The 15,266-nt window shown below is 40.4% G+C and overlaps 1 protein-coding gene across 4 annotated transcripts in view; it reads right to left on the reverse strand.

Annotated features, from left to right (window-relative positions):
- The window catches only part of col18a1a (collagen type XVIII alpha 1 chain a), an 87,280-nt gene that overhangs the window by 42,365 nt on the left and 29,649 nt on the right, over positions 1-15,266 (reverse strand). For 2 of the 4 annotated variants that reach the window (XM_051958614.1, XM_051958613.1), the window contains exon 1: positions 8,670-9,136. The exons of 1 other annotated variant lie outside the window; for it this stretch is intronic. In XM_051958614.1, coding sequence (XP_051814574.1) covers positions 8,670-9,009 — 340 coding nt within the window. In that variant the 5' untranslated portion in view covers positions 9,010-9,136. Of the gene's footprint in view, positions 1-8,669; positions 9,137-15,266 lie in introns of those variants that run through there. One more of the 4 variants, XM_051958615.1, reaches the window with a different exon arrangement.

Raw genomic sequence — 15,266 nt, forward strand, 5'->3', positions numbered from 1 at the left:
TCTAATATCAAATCTCGTTAAACCTTTCTGAATTTTAAGATCCTGAGACAAGCAAGATCTGAGCATATAGGAGCATCATCTACCTAAACAAGAAAAAGTTCACCGTGAAATGACACAATGAGTCTCAGGTTCAAAACACTTCAGGTAGACCGCAGGTCCTTGAACTGCTGCATGGATGGCATTCAACAATAAACTGTCATTTGCACAAGGCTGTCCAGATGTTTACTCTGATAGAGTCAGAATGAGAAACCTCAAGGGTCCCTTCAGTGGGCCTGTGCTCACATGTCTGAACTTGGCTACCTCTTATATGTGGACAATCTCTGTCAAAGGAAGGTTGAAAAAGGCAAAGCTTGTCGTAATTCAGAGGGTAAATCTATCATGTGGAAAATCACAACATTTCAATTTGTAAATCCTCATGTTACGGGTGCTGAAGTTGGCATGAGCTGTATTTAAAGTAGAAACAACATAACTGAGCATGTACTGTAACTTGTTCTGCATTTAAAGATACAGAGAAGGAGTTTGTTCTGAATGACTGAAAAATGTTTACATTAGCTGTAGTTCCCTTGATTCAATTTGCATGAAACGCAATTTGTTAAGCATCACTTAGGAGCTAATCCTGAAAAATGATTTGATTTGTGTGCACATTAAACTCAAAGGTCTGCAGTAAGTTGGAATGTGGGTCGTATCTGTCACACTGAGCCTGGCTGTCCCTCAGCATGCAGCATTCCTCTGTAGAACAAACTGAGGATTCAGCCTCTCTGTCCACTCCACAGTATCTCCTTCTCCTACAGTTAAAACATCTGATCTTCTAATGCTTTTGCCAAAAGAACAGCAGACATCCTTTGGAACGCGAATGCACACAAGCTTTCCAAACCACTCATTAGTGAGCCATCTCACTTATTAGTCATCACTCATACCAAACAGATGTGTACTCTTTAGAGCTATGTTTAGAATAGACCAAAAATAAGAAACATGTAGGTTGACCAGATGATGATCACTCACTAAGTGCAAAAAAATGACACTATTTATTGGAAATTTGTATTTTTTAAAAAACAAAACAAAAAAAATCTTATTATATTCACTACTGTTCAAAGGTTTTGGGTCGCCCAGGTAATTTCATGTTTTCCATGAAAACTCACTTTCATTCATGTGCTAGCATAATTGCACAAGGGTTTTCTAATCCTCAATTAGCCTTTCAACATCATTAGCTAACACAATGTAGCATTAGAACACAGGAGTGATGGTTGCTGGAAATGTTCCTCTGTACCCCTATGTAGATATTCCATTAAAAATCAGCCGTTTCCAGGTAGAATAGTCATTTACCACATTAACAATGTCTGGACTGTATTTCTGATTCATTTAGTGTCATCTTCATAGAAAAAAAAAGCTTTTCTTTCCATAATACAGACATTTCTAAGTGACCCCAAACTTTTGAACAGTAATGTTGCTGAGCTGGGACTGTAAATAGATATTTTATTATCTAAAGCTGATTAAAAAGGTTTTACCTACTTTAAGAAAAAGACTCCTTTTACTGAAGCTGGTTCAATGTGCCTGCATTGTCAATAAAGGGAAGGGGCAGCCAGTCATTCCTTCACTGACATCAAAAATTGTTGGGTACACACAGAGTTCACCATTAGCATTTTAAGTACAATCTCAATTCAGGTTTTCCAAATCGGCTTTGTTAAACACTGACAGCTTCAAGGTCGGTTGGGCATAGAAAAGAACCGTTGATGAATGGAGCTTTGCTGGGTTTATGGTGCTAGTTTGTCTTGTCAAGAAGACCGCTTGCTGACCAGAAACGCAGCTCTGTCTCATTTCCCAACATTCCAGGACGGGGTACCAGACTTTGTGATTCCCTGTTGATAAAGCTGTATATACAGTGCGAGGTTGTATACACAGCTTTGGGAAGTGCATGATCCTGTATGATCCACAGGAAAACATCTGAACATCTGGACAGTCAGAAAACTTTGCGGTTTCACCTGACTACACTCCATCACCATTTAAAATATCCTTTGAGGCCCGCTGACAGGACAATGATCTCTCCTCTCTCTCTGCAACAAGCTAGCCAGTAGTCTGACCCTGTTGAAGTGTCACAGTTCAACTCCGAAAGCAAGAAAATTCCCCCCCATGATTGTTCAAAAAACATCCTAAGGCATTTGCAGCACAAAGTAGGACTGAACAATTTGGAGATAATATCTGGGATTTTTTCTAACAGAATGGGATTTGACTTGCAACCTCATTTTTAAAAGTTCAATAGTCATTGTTAAATAAAACATGTGACAGAACATTACAACATCGAACCCCGACCAAAAGTGTAACTGTCAAACAGGATTTCATGCAGTGTTTATTAAAATACTGTTGAAGATGAGTACCTAATATCTTTCAAAACCTGTTTTGCTGCTTCAGACATGCAACTGTTGATGCAGACAGCTGCACTTTACTCTTCACACATCAGCATTTTAATGCTAAAGTTTAGCACACCATTTCATTGCTTTCAGATCAGAAACGGCTCAAGGGCCACAATGAAGAGCTCAAAGTGTCGACCCAGCCTCCAAACTCTAGGTACTAGTTCAAATGAGCATTCATGGGATGCCCCGAAACAAGTCAGATCCATGGCGACCCCACCCCACAACTCACAGGACCTAAAAGATCCACTGCCAGTGTCCCCATACCAGACACCACAAGACACCCCGAGAGGTCCGTTGTCCATACTCCAACGGTTCAGATGTTTTCAGCAGCATAAAGGAGATCCACAAAACATTCAGCAGATGGCTTTATTGTTATTTCTGAACAGGGTACAAGAAAAAAATCTATTTCTACAGCCAAAACCAGATTCCGCACTAAAGTGTCTGATCTGATGTATTATCAAGCTAATAAAGAATAAAAAGTAACACAGCTTGTTTTGAGTATCAACATCTGCACAGTGTATTCTGCGAAGCACTGGTCCAAACTTGCAGTTTCTTTAACCTAATGCTCAGAAAATACCACATCACAGTCCAGGAAGGAGATTTCATGTTGACTCAGTCTGAACCCTAAACTGTAATTCTTAAACCACAAAAAGGAAGATGGTCTACCACAAGTTGTGCACTTGACTCTTTGTGGAAGGAACTACAGTGTGCTTTTCAGGTTGTCTACCAAGTTTTTTGCCTGTAAGTAGAGAATTTTTGAGGCAGCCAACCCTTTACCACATACTGCTATCTTCATGCATATGAATTTTGGAGCTCGGGAAAAAAACTGCCTTAGATATTCCAGTGGCACAGCGGAAATACTTCCAAATGAGGTTAACGCACATCCAAACTGCTGAGACAGCACCTATCCCTGCTAAACCGTTAAAAACTCTGGGCTGTTATCCAGCTTGAAACATCCTAGTGCTTCTGTCTGGTGTTCAGCAACACAGCCTCATCACTTCTCATTTTGTACTAGTGCAACACAAACCGGAGGGGGCAATGGGTTTCTGGCAGCAAAGAAGTCAGACCACACTGTGCCCATAATTGGAACCCTCCTGAGAGCCAAGTCAAAATGATTCCCTGGCAAGCAGGATGGCAGAGGACTGGAGCCAGCTCTGGGCCTTCCTGTCATGAGATACAATATCAATCTCGGCTCAATGGAACCACGGTGCTGCAAATCAGTGTCAGACCTCCAAGAAGAGGAACAAATCCCAAATCAGAGACGAAATGTGCACTGGTACCACCAAAAGAGCATCATATATATTACAAGGAAAGCACACTCCCTCTTTAATAGAACGGCATAGATGTGGCTATGAGCAGAATTACACTTTACTTCATTTTAACAGCCTGAACTAACAGAGAGTAATGGGGTTTCATATCCAGGATATAGTTTTACCATCAGGAACTATCCAAAATAAATTGCAGTTGACCTCTCGACCCTGATATGAATGACTGCTCATCTTTCAAGCAGGAGGCTGGTAACCATGGAAAAACATCATTAAAAGGGCTATTGAGCCCTAACAACCCCCCCCCCCCCCCCAACACACACACACACACACACACACACACACACGTTTGTTTTCTATACCGGTGGGGACTTACCATTGACTCCCATTCATATCTAACTCCTAACCCTTACCCTAACCCTAAACAAACGTTTTTGCACTTTTACATTTTTTATTAACAACAACATGGCCAAGAAAACGGTGTTGCCACCCGTGGGGACCTCATTTTAGGTCCCCACCGTAAGACAAGTCCCCACCTTTATATCAAATAGTCAGGTCAAAGTCCCCACCGGAATAGCAGAAACAAACACACACACACACACACACACACACACACACACACACACACACACACACACACACACACACACACACACACACACACACACACACACACACACACACACACACACACACACACACACACACACAGTGAGAGGATCACATCTGACTTATTTCTCACAAAGTTTCCATAATGCACACACTGACGTTTCTACAATCTTCCCATTGTGGTCCACACAGACACAGCTACATGCAACACTCAAAGATTTTTGGATATAAACTGTTGCTTTGTGTTTTTGCTGTAGCTGATGGTCCTTTCTTTAAATTCATCCAAGATATCCAATCACAAAGACGGCAGTATATCATGAAACATTCTTGTATGACAGGTCATAGTTAAATGATGTAGTAGTAGGGAGGTATTAAGGCCCTAAGCAAAAGGAGAGTCTGACTGCCCTCCTCCCACACATCAAGCCAACGGAGCTGCAGACAGTGAAAAGTGTCTGAAGCTTCCCAGACAGCTGTAAGAGCTGTAAGAGTTCCGATCAGAGGTCAAAGGACTTGGAAATGGGTGAAAGGAGCCCTAACTGAAGTTACTAAGTTAACAAACAGGGAATTATGCTGTTTTAGTAGTTGTTCTAAGGCACACATTTACAGAGTTCTGTAACACATTACCTTTTCTGCCAATTACTTGTGACCTTATTCAACTTAAAGCCAAAGTGCACCCAACCTGTTAGCCCCTTTTAAAAATTTACCACAGGTTACTGCAGTCAGACACTAGTGCAGTGACCTGCTGTATTTTGTTAATGGGACATTTATAATTGACTCTTAGGTTCATCAGTTCTCCTCAGGATTTATGGGAAAAGAGACCTTATAGGCTCAGTAGTGACTCAATAGTGAAGTAGTTTGTCTCATCAGGTATATTCATTCTCTGTCCCATCCCAACCATCTCGCTAACAAACGGTGTCCATCAGTAGATTGCTGTGTCTCAGTGAGTGCTACCAGATGGTCTTGACTGCTGTGGCTGTCTGTCTATTCCAGAATGATTTAGAGCAACTGAAAGCACACCACTTATATCTTGAGGCTACTTTCACAGGCAATGCTCAACACATATGCCTTGGTGGTGAGCCATGCAGCTTCTAGAGTACCAATAAAACAGGAGGTGTATAGATGGCAACAAGATTGTACATTTCAATATGTCTAAGGTCGGTCTGTCATGTCAGAAAGCCCCAAAAAGACCCCAGTTTGTAGGAGTGATAAAGAACGTAAATCAAACATCTCCAACATGTTGAGCCACAGTTCTAAAAATGCTCATAACATGCTGATTGAAGTTTTGGAATTTGCTCTTTTGTTTTTTTGCTTTTTGAAAATGATTCTATACAAAATCCATTTTCAAGTTGTCTTAACTGCCATCTATGATTGTTCAGAAGTGGAGGACTTTACACAGCAGTGAAAAATGAGGCCACAGTAAGCAAAAATGTCATAGAAGCAAAAAATAAAAATAAAAAATCCAAAAGCTGCCTTGGGTTTAGAGGATAAAACAGTTCAAAGACAAATATATTTGGGTTGAGATGTGTCACTTAGTCCTGGAACCTGAAACATCTTGTCCACTCATGACTGTCAATGGAGCAAGTTGTCAGAAAGATAATGAAGCTGTAAAAAGACATAATCTTCAACTAGCAGTGGTACAAACTGAGAGTGGGGGCAGGGCAGGGAACCAGCAAGAGAGAACAGGCTTAAAAGTAGAGCATGCTCACAGGAGTAGATTTTCTCACCTAAGATTTTGAGAAATTCTCCCATGTATCAACATTCACTGTTGGCAAAAAACAACTGAGTCATCTGTTCCATCATTTCTGAAGCAATCAGGGGCATGTGATGCACATATTAGTCTTAGAGAAGGCTCTGCTGCACACTGGTCCTGTTAATCTTTAGGAATCTTTCAAACTATTTAGAGCTGCTGGTTCATTATATTTTGTGTAGGCTGACTGAAATCTTTATAACGCTGCAACTAACATTACCGTTCAACAGAGCCAGTGACCAGTCCCAGCGCCTGACACTCTATATTCTCATCTAAATACATTTTAAAACACAGTAATTACAAGAGATCAAAAAGTACCTACTTTCAATGTATTAAACAACAGCAACTGCATTATGCACACCACTCCAGTAAAATAGAGATAACTGGCTTGAATCGTGATTCATTTCTTCTACCTTACAACAATTCCACCTGCTACACCCAAGTCCAGCTGTCAGAAATATTTTTGTCTAACATGGTTGTACAAATTGCCATCTCACTGAAAACCACTGAGGCAAACAGAACTGCTTCCCATGCATGACACCTAATGTGTGCATTCCTGAACAGACAGATGCACATCAAACTGCCTGCAAGCCACTCACTGTCAAGAGACATGCTGAAGTATGGATTTCATGCACAAAATGTTTACTGTCTTATGCATGTTTCAGATGTATTAGCTGTTGGCTCGGCGACATTTCATCTTCCTCAATCTTTGCAAGAAAAGTTAAAGAAATATGATTAAATAGTTATTAATATTGAATTAGTATTACTGACATATGATAATGTGATACATCACATGGCAAACAGAAAATACATTTGGAAAGTTGTATTTTCTGATGTTAATACAGTCTTTCTATTGAGTCACTTTATATCATATGGAATCCATTTTAACACCAATAACCGAGGATGCAATATACAGAAGAAACAAAACCAACAAACGATAACCACAGCAAAATATGAATGAAGAACGTACAAAGAGAATACGTATAAATTGGAGTAGTTGTGTTTGTGTGTGTCTGTGTGTGTGTTTAGTAAGTCATGTGCGATCCAGAGGACAAGGGAAACAGACATTCAACAGGTTAAACACAATATAGTGCTGCTGCCATGCCTGCTATGCTGTAACCACAACTTGATTTTGTCAATAAGACTAACATGCTTCAAAAATAGGCATGCATAAATTATTTTTGCTGCATGTGGGGACCAACAAAGTGTTAATCTCTTTGACTGTACTGACAGGGATAAATACAAATTAAATGGGTACTGGGTATTAGGTGGAAACACCAGACAAACTGGGGAGTAGGTATTTTTAAAACCGGTTCAAAATGAATCCCTAAATAGGTTTCATTTTGAACCAGTGATTACCTTTCTGGTTACTAACTGACATGCACCGATACCCATCATCCTCCTCATCTGGTAGAGTATGGCACTCCACAGGGAGGCGTCCCTCGTCCAGGAGCGTCCAGCAACTGTCCCGCAAGACTTCGCAGAAACTCTGGCAAGGCAACAGCGGTAGCGGGACCAGAGAGGCACACTTTGGTACCAAGAGAAGACAGAAAAACCACTCCAAGCTATGGTGGCAACGTGACCTCAACAGCCATGCCCACTCATTCAGCACTGCTCGGACTTGCTCCACACTACTCTGGTTTAAGTAATTGGGCACAACAAACCTTTCTCCAACCATGTGGGAGCAGAAAGGAAGAGCACTATCTAGCAACAAGCATTGTGGGGATTCAGCATCAGGTGCTGATTTAGCTGCTACTGTGTGGTTTTCAGTTGCTGTCTGGCCATCTGGAGCTGTCTGGTTAAATAAGGTTGCTTGACTCGGCTCTGGCTCACTTATTGACGGTTGAGTAGCATCTAAGATGTGACCAGTTTGGCTGATCACCTCTTTCTGACTGATTACTAATGCTTGACTGGATACTTGAGGTTGGCCAGTGGTAGTGTCAGTTCTCTTGTTATCTATTTGTGCAAGAGTAATGAACATTTGGGGGGGTTCATTTGGTGTATATGGTGTAGAAAGTGCCTGGCTGTCAAATGAAGCTTGGCTGGTGAAAACTTCCTGGTTAGCACTAAATTCACTAGCTGGTAACTGAGTAACTTTCAATTGTTGGCTGTCCTTAGATCCCTCTGTAGTCTGTACAGAGTTGTTGCCTATAATTGGGGTTAGTGAATCTTTTGGGTTTTCGTGAGAATACTTGGTCAAATTCAAGCCAGTCACATTCCATTTAGAGATACTGCTTGTGTTGTCTGTAGTGCTGTTGGGGATTTGAAGAGATTTTGATCTACTATGATTATGGCTCTCAACTGTTCTGTTAAGAATGATCCAGTCGTTCTCTTGAAACTTCAGTTTTAATTCATTTGTTTGGGCTACTACACTGCCTCCACTATCTAACCCTGTATGATCAGTGAGTGTTGTTGCTCCTTGTTGGAGCTTCTGTGTTTTAAATCCAGATCCCCAACTAGTTTCAGTTCCAGGTGGAAGTCCTGATTCAGACCCAAGTCCAGATCCAGACAAATAACCAGATCCAGTGTCTGATACCAATTCAGACTCAAGTTCAGACTTAAGTCTTGATACATTTCCTGTGAACCTTAAATGATCAGATTCTCCAGAACCTTTACCCTTTAGAGAAGATGTGCCATTACCAGGTTTAATTATGCGTGATGAAATCTCTGTAGTGCCCTTTTCTGATGCACGTTCAGTCTCTGGTTGTGTTTTAGGTAGAGCAGTCAGTCGAGGAGCCTCAGTAGTCTTACCCCAAGCTGGCACATCCTTATCCATCCCATGTCCTTCATCAATGATCTCTGGTTCAACCGTTGTAATATTCTCTGATGGCGCTTCTCCACTACCTGTTGGACTGCCAGACCCCTCAGGGTCCACTGTTGGGGCCAAAGTTGTAGTGCCAGGCCAGGACCAGAACCAAGCATCAGAGTAGGCCACCCACTGGGCCAGCAAAAACAAAACTCCAAAGTGTGTCCTCATCATAATGTCAAGTTTGAACCACGTCCACCAGCTTGATCAGGCTCCCAGAGTGAACTATGACATGTCCACACAGCCACTAGCTCCACACACACTCCTCCAGCTCTGTCTCCACACACTCCAGCAGGCAGAGAGGAGAAGTGAAGAGGAGTGCCCCATTCAAAAGAGTGAAGGGGGAGAGCAGGAGGAGGTGTGCTCCGTATTGGCTGCCCTGGCAATATTTATTCTCTTAACTCCTCCTTCCTCCTCCTTCTCCTTTTGTCACAGCAGTGAAAAGCGATCTCTCCTGCTGACTGATACCTTAGAATTACAACAGCCCTGCTTTTCAGCGTACAATACTGATGCTTTCAGTGTTTTACAGAGAGGGGCAATTTGTTCCCCTTGACTTATTGTCTTTGTTATAACTTGATAATTACAAAACTATAGCTGTAGGCTAAAAAATGTCATAATTTGCTGATTTCAGTTTTCAGCAAAATGAACTGAATCATATACTATGATGAAAGAGCTGTGCTGACGTCCCTCTAAGGAATTAAATTTGTCCCATACCATGGTAATAATGCAACCAATTATTGAACAAAAGCTTCCATTATGATGTGTTGAAATAAAATCTGACAATACAAAATTGAAATGTTACAATATGTGTCCACAATTTATTACCAAGTTCAAACCAAAGAAAGGCAATCTACGACAGACAGTCTATTCAATTATCTGTTAGATAAAGACAGTTCGTAATTTATGGCATTTCTTTAAGGAATTTTGTAAGATTACTTTCTTCCACAAGATGGGCAGCCCAACATAAGCCATTGTTCCTCCATAAATTGTCTTTACTTTATATGATGCCACTTATTGTTCAATCTAGTTTAGATGCCTGTGTTCAGGGATCTGTGGTTACACAGTAATCCAGGCCCCACTTTCTTGCCCAGACTGGTTTCCCATACGGGATCAGTTGACAGAGACCCTTGACAACTGCTAATGGAAGCTTAGTGATAAAAGAAGCAGGAAGGTTTGTGCAATTGTCTTTCTTATAGTACTGGGATTTACGCTAAAGGGAGGTGTTTGCTGCTTGTAACCTCAGCTGCTGATAGAAAGGAACTCTATAGGGAATCTCTATAAAGCTTCCAGAAGCTTATGCAGAGATGCAGAAATCTCTTGACACAGGCTTGACAACTTTACCCTCTAAATACTCTCTAAGGGCCTGGGGTCACTAACGTGCAAACTGATCCCTGTCTGCAAGAATAACTTTGTCTGACCTATGAGAAGAGACACATACAGCTAAAAAAAAGAGATAAAAACTACAAGAACCTGTTAACTTTTTAACTGTGATCTACTGTATTAGACCTGAATGTTTTGTATGAAATATGTAATTGTGATTTTTCAAACATTACTAATTCAATGCAAATTGTGATTTTTTTAAAAAAAGTCAATCTTTCGTCTAATATTCACTGTGTAATATAGAATATGTATGCATTACCACATTTTAATGACTGTCGAGGAGGATGGAATTTATTCAAAAAACTTATAAAACTTTTTGAGATTGCTGTGGAAATCTGGATGAGCTTTAGCAAAAACAGTAAAGATTCAACAGTATTTGTCTTTTGTATTTTTTTTTTTTTAGAATAAAAGGAGTAGCAATGGATATTAAAGAAGAGACATGCAGAGTGAATATTTCAGCTAAAAGGGCAGAGCTCTGATACCAGGCTTGTCTGACCAAGAGAACAACTGTCCTTCACACGGCACAGTTTTGCATTTCTCACGAAGACAACAGTGGCTCCTCAGCCAAGGAGTCTCAAGGTCTCGCTATTATCAGACCTCAGTGCTTGGCACTGGTCACAACATTATCATACAGCATAACAAATAGTTGGAAACATTTTCAGGGTCAGGTAAATTATGTGGTCTGAATAACAGTCAAGCCAGACTTTGTAATCATCACATTGCAAGAACAAATTAAATTTTGCTCCAACACTGACTTACCAAATGCATTTTTTTTCACATTGTCATTTCAACTGTAAATCCAGTAACTGTTCAGCCCTACAACCTATTAAAGTAAATATTATAAAGTAGGTCCCTTTTACACAGGGCCATGGTTTTCGAACACTTTCCATGCTATTGAAAACTTCAATGAAAGGAAAATATTGTGTTTAGTCATATGAAAGCAGTGTCCTTTTGGGCAAACATGACGAAGGAACTTATGATAGTCTTTAGCTGGTGTTTGTCTGACTTACTGTTCCTTTAAGCAACAAGAGAGAAAAAAAACATTTGTTGTTAAAAATTTTGAAATTTTCAGGGAAGGTCAGAAATGACACAAGAACCAAGGGATTCGATTTTGGCAGTGATGCTGCTTTCAGTCTGGATCCACAGATTTGCTAAAAATTTCGGTATCATTGCAAGATAGCAGTACTGCAACTATGACAACAAGTGAACGCTACGTCAGTTACTTACTGACGATCACATGATGGCGATATTACTACAACTCGACCACTGCAGACTTATCAGGACTTATCTGTCAGACATGCTAAAAGGAACAATTGATTAAATTGCAGGGGTGTTTCCGAGTCCCATCAATTCCCGTCGTCCACTACAGATTTAGGTCATGCAATTCAGTATCCATACATAACGTACACATGCATAACGCACGCCTGTGCTCAGTGCAAGGTGTTTGTGGGTACATCTATATTAAATGGCCAAATTCTATAGTGCCGTGATATCTACAATTTTTTTCAAGATTTCATCCATTAGAAATGATACAATGACTGAGTAGCTTTTCTGAGTCACTTTTCTTGTTATGATTATGCAAAGATTAATGACTTACTTTGGGAAAATTGCTGTTTTGGTTAGCTATCACAAATTATTTCAAAAGGAACTGAAACCTCTGTCTTAATGCAGTATCAACTACAGCCCAACTTTTCTCAGTAGTTTGCAGTCAGTCTGTTTATTGGAGGGACTTGGTTAATAAACTTAAGGGGTAATAGACTGTGTCTTGTCTTGGACAATGATTACCCTTAACTATCAGAAAACCCCTTTCAGGCTATGTGGTAACGCAGAGCAACTGCAACATAACAAAAAACAGATCCCTGTAACATTAAAACAGATGAGGTTCTGTATCTAAAAAACACCTCCGCAACATTTCACTTGATGATCACAGACATAGTTTGACTTTATTTCTATAAATATTAAGAGGCACATTCACATCCATCTGGCGTCCTTTATAGAAACAAAAGCTTAACTGTTCTGCACCTTCGATCCAGTGTGGGGAGTCCCATCAGCATGATTTGCTCTGTTAACTGGGCTCTTTCTGTTCTTTTTCTACATGAGATGTTCAACTCTAATGACTCTCAAATCCAGGCAAAAAGACGAAACTGTCTAAAAAAGAACATGTCAGGAGTGTTTTTTCTCCAAAGATGACAGTGAGTTAGCCTGAGGATGTCCTCATATATGACAATCAAACATACGAGATTTTAAATTTCCATGCAACTCAAAAGGTGGGAAACTTGCCAAGCAGTCACGGGTGGTCAGGTACATACCCTGTCACCTTGTCAAGAGTGTCCTTAGAACTAGGAAGTGGTTTGCCTGTCTGTGGAAAACCTGACAAGACAAAATTGCACTTAATGACGGCAGTAGACTCGCAGCTTTTGGACTTGACAGTTTTTTCAGCACAGGTAATCTCCTGAGATCATACTATGAACAAACCTTGAACTTTGTAAAAACTACGTGTCCTGCTTTTCAGCATCTCTTTCATGTCTGCTGCTGCCTGTATAGAGTTCAAACCATAAGACGAGAAGATGGCACGGCTAGAAGACTTCCTGTTTTTAAGAGTGGAACAGGTAATTACAGTGAGAATAGTTGAAAAGTTTGCACTGTGTGTTTAAGACAGAAGGGAGACTGAAAAAAGGAATGCATCTCCTCTGCTTTTAATTAGTGACTCAAATTAAACAGTATCTTCCTTTGTCTGAGCCCTTAATACACGAGAACACAGGCTGTCATGAATTAGTATGCCTCGTGCTAGAGTGTGATTCTCGAGTATCATGTGCCACAAAGAGTGGATGGTGAAGTACATTTGTTTTATTTAACAAAGACAATGATTCCCGTTATTAAGACGTCTCATGTTTAGTGAAAGCATTTCTATTGTAAGAATTTAAGAACCTCCTTTACAGCCAGTCACAGGCTGTCAAACTTCTGCCCACTGACAGAGGACGATGAACTCAGCAGGGATTTAAAGGGTCAGTTCACCCTTATCACAAGTGCATATTACTACTTTGAGCACTACTGGTGGAATTCCATTTTGGATGGTGGAAGAAACAGAAAAAAACAGCATCTATATTAAAACCTTAGCAAATAAAACAAACTTTCTACATGACTTTTCAGATTCCTATAGAGTGGAAGTTCAGTTCATCAGACTGGAAAAGAGTCCATTCCATGTGTTTTTAATTTTGCATACGTATCTTTTTGTAAAATTGCTGCCTCTATTAGAACACAGCAAAGCAATGCTGTACAATATTGGAAAAAAAAAACTGACCACGCAATATTAGTTTTTTTTTCCTGTGACACATATATTGCAATATGAAAAAAATACAGATCACCAGATGATTTGATTCACTATTTGGAAAAAAATTAAAAATAATTTTGAAGGGAATAATCAAAATATACTTTTAAAAGCTATAAAAAGCCATTTGGGACATTTCTCATACAGCACAACACTAGCAAAGGCATCCAAAATGGTCTTTTGCTGCAGAAGTCACTGAGAACTTTGCGATGCTGATTTAAATGGTCAGACAAATCAGCTGTGTTGTCTTTTGTAGTGGGAACAACTGCGAGATATCACTGACAGAATACCTATTTTCAGTCCACATCATTCTTTCTGTAGTATTTTCACATATTAATTTTGCTGTGGACATGTGCAACCTGTAATTCAACAAACTCTATGTTTTATATGAAGCTCAAAAAAATCTCACTTCATTCAAGAACCCTGAAATCAGAGTAAATGATGTTCTGACTGACTTCTCTTGAAAATCAATAATAGAAAATCAAGCAGCAAAAAAAGCAGCATCAAGTGTTTCAGCTACTTTTTCTTATTTCACATTGCACTTCCTGCCATGTGACTATCGCATACATCAAAGTGTCGTTGGTGTTTTGTGCAGCCCCACTGTAAAGAAACTGTGATATCCCTTTTACATTTCTGTAATGTCTACAACCTGTGAAATCTGGAGATGGTTAAGCAGGAGATGAACTGAAATTCCAAGCCTCCCCTGCATCTGTCCTCACAATACACACACAAAGGGATGAAACCTAATACTTGGAATGAGTCTGAAGGCTGAGACCATCAATGGGAGGTGAATGATCGACTAATTACAACACCAACAAAACCTCCTGAACATAATCCACAAGGGGCTGAAGGCGTCCAATTATCTGTCACTGCATGGTGGTATTTTATGCCATACGGACTGCCATTCAGATATCCTATTTCATATGAAGAGTCCACTCTAAGTATAACATTTGTGAATAATTCAACAATACAAGGGTAGGCAACTCAATATTCTACATGTCATGAAGAAACCCGCATATGGTTGAGACACATGTATAGACACAAAGGGGTAAACTGCATCCCAATTTCTAAGTAGACCTTACCAATCAACTTTCCAGCAACCCCAATCATTCTTTGTGGCTGTGCTGTTAGTAAGAGCTCTGCTGCGAGGAAACGCTAGAGCGGCTGTGATTTTTACCTGAAGTGTAACTGCTGTACAAACACAAAGGCACCAAACGAGACACACGTAACAACACAGGACGACGACACAAAAACGTGAGGGCGACTCTTAGAGCACCTACAGGGCCTTTTGGCAGAACCCCCCTCGCTCACACACACACACACACACACACACACACACACACACACACACACACACACACACACACACACACACACACACACACACATTCACTGATGTTATTTCAGTAAGTGGGGGTCGTTGACCCCTTGCTGTGAGTTATAGTTAAGTCACCGTCTTTGTGGTTATACAAGCATTAAGCTCCAAGGCACTGGGAGAGCAGGCAGTTTGAACTGACACACAAAACATTCACAGACAGTCATGAAGAAACCCACATATGGTTGAGATACATGTATAGACACATTCAGACAAACGCACATACAAACAAACACACTGTGCTGCAGCCGCACAGCATGTCACAGCTGAGCAGCAGAGTAAACAGCAAGACACAAACATACACAGACTCTAGTGGACATATGGCTGAAACACACACACACACAACAC

This window comes from Acanthochromis polyacanthus, chromosome 14, assembly GCF_021347895.1.
Source record: "Acanthochromis polyacanthus isolate Apoly-LR-REF ecotype Palm Island chromosome 14, KAUST_Apoly_ChrSc, whole genome shotgun sequence".
Taxonomy (NCBI): domain Eukaryota; kingdom Metazoa; phylum Chordata; class Actinopteri; family Pomacentridae; genus Acanthochromis; species Acanthochromis polyacanthus.